This window comes from Triticum dicoccoides, chromosome 2A (genome assembly GCF_002162155.2).
Source record: "Triticum dicoccoides isolate Atlit2015 ecotype Zavitan chromosome 2A, WEW_v2.0, whole genome shotgun sequence".
NCBI lineage: Eukaryota > Viridiplantae > Streptophyta > Magnoliopsida > Poales > Poaceae > Triticum > Triticum dicoccoides.
Genome location: NC_041382.1, coordinates 592883749 through 592892558, shown reverse-complemented (window position 1 = coordinate 592892558; position 8810 = coordinate 592883749). Strand labels below are relative to the sequence as shown.

Sequence of the window (8810 nt, the reverse complement as noted above, 5' to 3'; positions counted from 1 at the left end):
GGATATTTCCACCCTTTTGCAGTATCACCTACTGTCGCGTTAGGGCACACATATCGCTGCTCATTGTCATGTCATGCATCATCATGCATATGTTTGCATTATATTTATTGTTTCTTCTCCCTCTTCTCTGGTTAGACACCGAGACCGACACCGCTGCTACCCAGTACAACTACGGTGTTGACGATCCCTCCTGCTCGGCTGAGCTTCCAGGCAAGCCCCCTCCCCCCAGATCAACCCGATATCGCCTATTCCTTCTCTCTACTGCTTGCATTAGAGTAGTGTAGCATGTTACTGCTTTCAGTTAATCCTATTCTGCTGCATAGCCTGTCATTGTTGCTACAGTTGTTACCCTTACCTGCAATCATAAATGCTTAGTATAGGATGGTAGTATTTCATCAGTGGCCCTACGCTCTTATCCGTCTGCCATGCTATATTACTGGGTCGTGATCACTCGAGAGGTGATCACGGGTATATACTATACTATTACATACTTATGTTGATGATTCGGAGATGGGGGCTGAAGGGGCAGGTGGTTCCACCCAGGTAGTGGTGGGTCTGGGTTCCCGGCAACCCCCTGATGGTTACATTTTGGCAGAGCGATAGGGCAGGTTGCGACCACCTAGAAAACAGGTGGGCCTGGTCCCTGATCGGCGTCCACGGTTACTTCTAAATAACACGCTTAACGAGATCTTGGTATTTGATCTAACACATTCCCTGAAAATTGTGATGGCACATTGTGTTTTAAGACAGGAATATGAAGCACAACCTGCAGTATTCGAGTTAGAGGACTTCCTTCTGGTACTTGGTTGCGGTAGAAAGGGAGACCAGCAGCAACTATGAGCAATCCGAGCAGAATTAGGATGGCACACACCCCAAGTCCGATATCCCACCCTTTGTAATTTTCAAGCCATACTATGAGAATCGGCCCTACAAAACCTCCAAAGGAGATTCCGAAGGTATACCAATTAAAGAAGCTAGACTGTTGACAGGACTCGGAGGGATCTTCGTGGTCAAATTGGTCAGCTCCGAGGGATGGCAAGCAAGCACTCATAGAACCATCACCAAGTGCGCTCATATACAAGGCTGTGTACAGTAAAGGTAGCATTCCAGCCATGGACCTCTTTGCAGTTGTTTACCTCTGCTTCACTGTTGCAAGGTGGTGGGTGGAGCGAGGGAAGGTAGGCTTGCAGTGCTAGCAATCCGTATCCCTGCAAAAATGCATGTTTGATTACACTACAATGGCACAATTGCCTATAGAAGGTGCAAAAATACTGCTGTCAGCCAGCACTCCACAAATGCATGTTTGATTATACTACAATTGCGCAATTGCCTATGGAAGGTGCAAAAATACCTGTCAACTAGCAAGAACTTGGTGTTAAAATCTAAGCCTGTTTGAAATCCTTATGAAGGAATTTCAGAAGCTAAGAAAACAATTGTGTAGCATAATTAATACTACATTTTTTACATGTCAACATCGTAAACTGTATCAACGTAAGGCTTGATAGGATACAACAAACAAGAAGATGCTAATACTAGCATTTTACACTAAAAGGTATCCCTTCATATCCACATCAAGTGGATTTATGTAAAGGATATGCCAGAGTAGGTATTATATGTTTGTTAGGACATGAGCTGTATTAAACCACCACAAATTGTAAGGTAGCTCTCAGTTTTAGCATTTGCTCCATATGTAACAGGCGAATAGCTGTTTGAGTTAGATATACTGAGAGTCAATTCTCACCCTTACACCATATGATTTTGTACACCCATACATCTCAACTTTGGGAAATTACTTCTTCACTGCAGATAACGCTTCTCCCTGATTTTGGTCAGACCACATCACAATGGCGATAAATATAAGAAAATAAATTTTATGAGAAAAGATGCAAGAATAAAAGAATAGTTCCGTTGGATCGTGTTAGAAAATCAGAAATCATGTAGGTAACCGAACAGACTAAAACGCACATTACCAGAAACATAAACGGACCAAAGAGGAGCATAGTTCTAGAGCGAGTAATGTTGGAGTCCGAGAGGAAAGCTCCTATCAGTGCAAAGCCAGATGTGGCACCAATAAAATTAGTGGCTGTAGTTGCAGAGCCTGAGACCCCCATGTGCATTGTTCTGTGGAGGTAAGTGACCAGATTCAGCAGGTTTGGGACAATAACCACGTTGGTTACCACAGTCAGAACTGCAAGGGGGGATCATACAAAATGCTTCAATGTTTTGAACTTGGAACAGAAGCTTCAAAATGGCAGCAGTGAGATAGTGCATATGCCCAGCCCACGCATATGCAAATATGTCTGCAGAAGGATTTGGTGCATAATGACTTACCATACAAAAACCACGCTGCTCTGACTCCGCCATGCACCTCTTTATTGATGGCTTTTCCCCTCCAATCCACGAAGCCCCCAGGTGCCATGGTGCTTCCTCTTCCTTCGGATTACTGCCTGTGGCATCCCTAAGTAATAGATAGGGGTACAAATTAGCAGATGTGGATGCTCATATTCAAAGGAGTCACAACATCGACAGGAAGAATCATTGATTCTTGCCATTTGTTGGTACCTCCTACTGACTTGGATTTGGACATTATAAAAGACATTCACTAATGCCAAAGCAGAAAAAAAAGATTAGGGACATGTAAGATGAGATTCTAGAATTCCACAAGTACAAACATTCAGATATGGATATCAGTGTGTCATCATCATGAAAGTGACATTTTGCAAGTCCTTTTGATAAGCTAATTTCCTTCAAAGTAGAGCACCCTAACTTGTGAACTGGAAAGCTCACTTCTGAAAGCAACATGATAACCAAGTATATAAAAATTCAGAAGTACAACAAAATAAATTATCAACCAGTGCTCAACACACTAGTCCATAGGACAATCAAAATAGCATACTCCTTCTGTTTGCAAATAAAAGGCGTAATATGACTGCCCAAGATTGAACTTTGCCTGTAAATTTCTTTTACTCTATTTTGTAGGCAGTTACAAAATCAGAATCATAAGAAAGTGCTCTTGATTATGAATCCTATCAATAGTGTAACATAACCCATACAACCCATACAGTATTACATTATTAGTTAATTTGTTCAGGAGCTTGAACTTGGAGAGTCAAACTAATGCCGCGCAGAGCGGCAACTGCCCCCGGACCTGTGCTGTAGGCTGTAGCCAGTTGGTTACTGCAGTGTCAGGTGCCAGTCAAAGCTGTGCTCGGTTACTCAGTGAGCAGTGGACTAGTGGTGCCGCCACCCGAGAGGTGTCCCAAGGCTGTGGGGAGGAGCAACAGCGCCCCTAGGTGCCACATATGCTGTGTGCCCCTGCCTCAACTCCAAAGCCTGAAGTGATGATTCAGTTTTCCAAAGGAAACTGATGATCCCAGTTTAATCATTGGACTCAGCTAAGTAGATGAATTTATGGGAGTAAAGCAAAGCTACCGTGTAATGTATACGACTAATACATAGTGAAGGTGAATGATATACACACCTTCTACAGGAGTAGTAACCAATGCTGAAAAATAACCGAAGACCATAACTCACTGTTCGGAGAAGTAAGATATTTGCCCTTGGATATTATTTTGACATGAACAATCCACGTTAGGTAGTGTTATGCAGAAAGCCATTTCTTTTGACAATTTCACAAATGGAGTGTCAAGGATGAACCCAACCAATCAGCACAGCACATCAGAGCAGAACACCGGTTACAGGCTTCTACATTGCTTTGCAAACTTAACTGATCGATGTCATGGTGAATCAGACATGTTACATTTTTACTTAAGTAAAAAAACAACGGGTATGTAGTATTTCAAGGTGAATCCTGATCAACCGATGTCTCAACGATGCGTGGATTGTGTTGGTACACATACTTCTTGGCCCAGTACAGGTAGTTGCATAAGCCAAGCAATCCCACAACAGCCACAACCCAGTAGAACAGGTCAAGACGGCTGTTGTTCAAGCTTGTACCCTCGAGCCAGCCTCCCTGGTGCCCATGCCTTGTGGCCTTGTTCACAATTTCCACCAGCGTTGTGGCCAGCAAGGATGCGAGCCCCAGAGCACACCAGAACAACGCTGTGGCAATAGACTTCATGCCGCGTGGTGCCTCGCTGTTGAAGAACTCAAGGAGCCCGGTGAATGATGTCACATCTGCCACACCAAGAAGGAAGAACTGAGGTGCAAGCCAGAAGAGGGACATCTGCACCACAGCTTCCTTTCTCTTCTTCTCAACAATTGCTGCAATGATTGACGCAAGTAGCATGGTGACGAAGCCTATACCAATGCGTTGCAAATGAGTGACACCACCGACATAGCCTGTGCGTCTACGCAAGAATGGCACAAGGAACTGGTCATAGACAGCAAGCATTAGCATCTGGAATATGATAGGGATGATAAAGAGTGTCGCGGGGGAAACATGGATCTTGCCCAGCCTTGTGTTCGTCATGGTGCCTTGCTGCACAGTGAATGTGAAGAGGATAACGTTCGATATATATCCGATCATGGAGCTGACGAAGAGAGGAAGCACACGGATGATAATCTTTGTCTCCTCCACCTTTCTCAGACTGCAAACTGACCAGGCTCCACTTTGGCCACGGTTGATGCAAGCTTTGTCGAGTAATCTGCCAAGATGCATGAACAGTCTATAATCTCGTACACTACTCTCTATGCCAACTTGATAAGTAGTACACACAAAAGTCAGAAAAGGGTATTATTTCACTGAATCTTACTTCAGACTATTTGTTGGAGCGAGTGCATCAACAGAACATGCCCTTGTCCCAGTGCAGCTTTCCTGCGCTTCCTCCAGTTTTTCAGGAAGTTCTAGTTTCCTGTTCCTGAATGCAACCACAAGAACCTGGGAGAGGCAAAATTGTAGTTAAGTAATGTTTCTAACACATTTCCTGAGAATTGGGATGGCATATTATGTTGTAAGCCAGGAATACAAAGCACTACCTGCAGTATTCGAGTTAGAGGACTTCCTTGTGGTACTTGGTTGCGGTAGAAGGGGAAACCGGCAGCAACTATGAGCAATCCTAGCAGAATTAGGATGGCACACACCCCAAGTCCGATATCCCACCCTTTGTAGTTCTCGAGCCACACTATGAGAATCAGCCCTACAAAACCTCCAAAGGAGATTCCGAAGGTATACCAGTTAAAGAAGCTGGACTGTTGGCGGGACTCAGAGGGATCTTCATGGTCAAATTGGTCTGCTCCGAGGGATGGCAAGCAAACACGGATAAAACCATCACCAAATGCAGTCATATACAAGGCTGTGTACAATAAGGTAGCATTCCATCCATGGACCACTTCACAACTGTTTAGCTCTGCTTCAATGTTGCAAGCTGGTGGACGGAGTGAAGGAAGGTAGGCTTGCAGTGCGAGCAATCCGTAACCCTGCACAAATTCATGTTTGATTATAACACAATAGCATTATATATATAATTTCCTATAGAAGGTGCATAAAAAGCTGTCAGCCAGTGACATTTGACTCGTGGACATCTGTATAATGAAATTTTAGAGGCTGAGAAAAATATCTTGCATAATTATATTTTTTTTTACAAGTAAACATCATGAAGGGTGTTAATGCAAGGCTTTATAGGATAGGACAAAAATGAAGATGGCGTAGTAGCCTTTTACACCAAAAGGCATCCCTAAATATGTCATATTCACATTAAGTGGATCTAATGGTCGAGGATATGCTAGAGTTAGTATTATTTGTCAGGAATTGAGCTGTACTAAAGCATGTTAAATTATAAGGCAGTTCTCAAGAACTGAGCATCACCCAGCTAACTATCAGCTTGTGTGCTCGGTCAGCCCGCCCAGGTTCGAGGCCTGGTCTCCCAGCGGTGCCTCACGGTTGTTGTTCTAAATATAAACACCACAGGTGCTAGTTCCTGTTGGTTGATTTTTTCTATTATTATATAAGGCAGTTCTAGGTTTTAGCATTTTCTCCATATGCTAGAGAAGCATCGCTGTTTTAGTAATATATTTAGTTATTTACAGTCCATTCTCACCTCACCCCTTCCAATTCTTGTTATTTACAGTCCATACATTGAAGCAGATGCTTCTCTAGCATATGGAGAAAATACTAAAACCTAGATGCTAGAGAAACTATTTGATAAAGCCCAACAGGTATTATTAACACTCTCTAATCTCTATCATGGGCACAATTCTTGTTACAAAAAGAAAGATAACATGTAAGTAACAAAATAATAATTGGATCATAAGGAAAATCAGAAATTGTGCAGATGACTGAACAGAGGAAGATCATATTACCAGAAACATAAATGGACCAAAGAGGAGCATTGTTCTAAAGCGAGTAATGTAGGAGTCGGAGAGGAAAGCTGCTATCATTGCAAACCCGGATGTGGCACCAAAAAAATTAGTGGTTGTAGTTGCAGAGGCCGAGACCCCCATATGCATTGTTCCATGAAGATAAGTAACCAGATTCAGCAGGTTTGGGATAATAACCACGTTGGTTACCACAGTCAGAACTGCAAGGGAGATTGCAAAAAAAAGTTCAATGTTTTGAACTCAGAACAGAAGCTTGAAAATAGAAACAATGAGATATTGCATGCCCACACATATATAGATGTCTGCATACTAGATTCGGTGTATAGTAAATTACCGTACAAGAACCATGCTGCTCTGACTCCACCATGCACCTCTTTCCTGATGGCGTTTCCCCTCCAATCCACGAAACCTACAAGTGCCATGGTGCTTCTTATTCCTCCTAATCACTTCCTGTCTGCCTGCCCGTAGCATCCCTGACCATAAGCGGGGTATAAATAAGCAGGCGATATCCATATTCAAAGGAGTGACAGCATCAACAGAATTAATCAAAGATTCTTAAATATTTAATGTCATTGTTACCAACTATTAACACAAATTTGACTTCCATTTTACCAACTATCAATACTATTTGACTCCCATTGTTTATAATTCCTACTAACTCAAAATTTGGGCATTACAAAAGACATTGAGCAATGATGAAGTAGAAAAAAGATTAGGTGCATGTACAATGAGACTATTGAAGTCAATAAGTACCAACAACTAGCAGATACTGGTATCAGTGTGACATCATCCTGGGAGCAACATTTTGTAAGTTAGCTCCTTATTCATTAATTGTTTTGAGAATAAGTCCTTTGATAGGCTAACTTCCTTTAAAGTAGTGCACCTTAGCTGGAAGGCTCGCGTATGAAAGCGACCTGACAACAATGTATATAAAAACTCAGAAGTAAAATAACATAAATTATCAATCGGTGCTCAATGCATTGAGTCAAGACAAAAACCATATTCCCCCTGTTTGCAAATGTAGGGCCTGGGTATCAGCTTTGTGTTCATACTGCTGTATCGGTTGCTGGTCAGAGCTTGAACTTGGACAGTCAAACTACGCCGGACACTTCCAAACGGAGTGAGTATTTTCTAGTTGTTATTAATGGGCTAACGTAATTAATATGTTTAGTGGTTTACTAGAAATCAGAAAGCAAGGCACATTAAGCCAACAAGAATGAAGTTTAAATTCAAATATCATCATTGGCCATACCAGAGTAGAGAAGTCAACGAATTGCAATCAATATCACTTGTTGGTTAGGTATGTTAATCTTCCTCCAACAATAACGTATCTCTTTCCAGCACATAAGCAAGGGGGGGGGAATGGGCTTTGTGGTACATTCATCATCCTCGCGTCATTTTCATCCATATCCAAGTATCATCTAGCTTGTGAGGTTATGGTGTACTGCTGATGCCATGCCTACTACAAGAATGCGTTTGCTTCTGACATTTGAGAGTTTTTTTTTTCCGATAAAGGGTGCTTTTATCAACTCAAAATGTAGCATCACGCAGATACAAAGCATGATGAGCAACACCCGGCCTCTGCATAGCTAGGATGCACAGAGTCAAACACGAACAGTCTGACAAAAGAAAAAATAGGAAAAACGACATATCGGCAGTAAAGTCATGTGCGAGTTGAAAGCTAAGAAGAAAGACGTACAGTTCTTGTGTTCATAACCATTATCCACATGGTCATGTTGTACATACCGCAACAAGAATCTGCCAAAGCAATGAGGCAATGCATGTCAACTTTGAAAAATCGCTGTGGGCTACATGAAGTAAAGCGTATAAACTGTAAAGATACTACCTCCTGCATTCTCCTGGGGCGGAATTCTCTCCGCGACATCTCCACCTCAATCTGGGATGGATGGGAAGAATAACGGAGCCTCGGAGGCAGGGCGAGTGGTCGCCGGGCGGGCGCCGGTGGCCAGAGGCTGGCTCTGAGTGGGTTAAATCCACCGAGTCCCTCCATCGCGCCTGCCGCAGCCAACGGCGGCCGTGCCTCAGACGCAGCTCAGCCGCCGCCGTCGCCTCCACGGTCCGCGTCCGCACTCCTTGTCTCGTGGCCCTCAGACGCAGCTTCTGCCCGCGCCCTGCCAACCCTGAAAACTGCCGCGGGGCTATGATTGATTGGTGAGGGGGAAGAGCCGAACAGGAAAGGAGAAAGAGAGGAAGAGGAGCAAGAAGAACATGCTGACAGGTGGGACCCACTCGTCGGTGTGACAGATAAGCTGGTCCCAGCTGGCGCAGTAAACTGGACTACCCACCTGCATTTCTTCACGCCGCCGTCCACCGCGGAGCTGAGCCGAGCGACCGAGCCCCTCCCACTCCGCACCAGTTCCCCCAACTCTCCCTACCATCTCACGCACGCCGGCCGTCCACCTCGCCGTTTCGGTCCCCGCATTGTCCGGCACCTCTGTTCCCCGCCCGCTCGCCGGAGACTCGCCGCGGTAGGTTTTCTTTCTCCGCATCTGAACTGCTTTTATCCCTTT

The 8810-nt window shown here is 43.9% G+C and overlaps 1 protein-coding gene and 1 long non-coding RNA gene across 5 annotated transcripts; both read right to left on the bottom strand.

Moving 5' to 3' along the window:
- Positions 1-692: 692 nt before the first annotated feature.
- LOC119355584 lies at positions 693-2829 on the bottom strand. The gene is made up of 3 exons (XR_005171616.1): positions 2332-2829; positions 1742-2188; positions 693-1208 (listed from the first exon to the last, which is right to left on the bottom strand). It is a non-coding gene; the product is annotated as an uncharacterized LOC119355584 (long non-coding RNA).
- Positions 2830-3591: 762 nt separating this feature from the next.
- LOC119355583 (protein NRT1/ PTR FAMILY 4.6-like) lies at positions 3592-8267 on the bottom strand. 4 transcript variants are annotated; one of them, XM_037622406.1, is made up of 8 exons: positions 8126-8267; positions 7979-8037; positions 7532-7868; positions 6614-6752; positions 6262-6479; positions 4939-5379; positions 4716-4840; positions 3592-4607 (listed from the first exon to the last, which is right to left on the bottom strand). In XM_037622406.1, the coding sequence occupies exons 4-8, from the start codon at positions 6699-6701 to the stop codon at positions 3800-3802; spliced, it is 1680 nt and encodes a 559-aa protein (XP_037478303.1). In that variant the 5' UTR covers positions 6702-6752; positions 7532-7868; positions 7979-8037; positions 8126-8267; the 3' UTR covers positions 3592-3799. The 4 variants fall into 4 exon arrangements, with proteins under 4 accessions (XP_037478303.1, XP_037478306.1, XP_037478304.1 ...); XM_037622409.1 differs by having other exon boundaries at positions 7532-7860; XM_037622407.1 differs by lacking the exon at positions 7532-7868 and adding an exon at positions 7033-7193.
- Between the last annotated feature and the right edge of the window lie 543 nt (positions 8268-8810).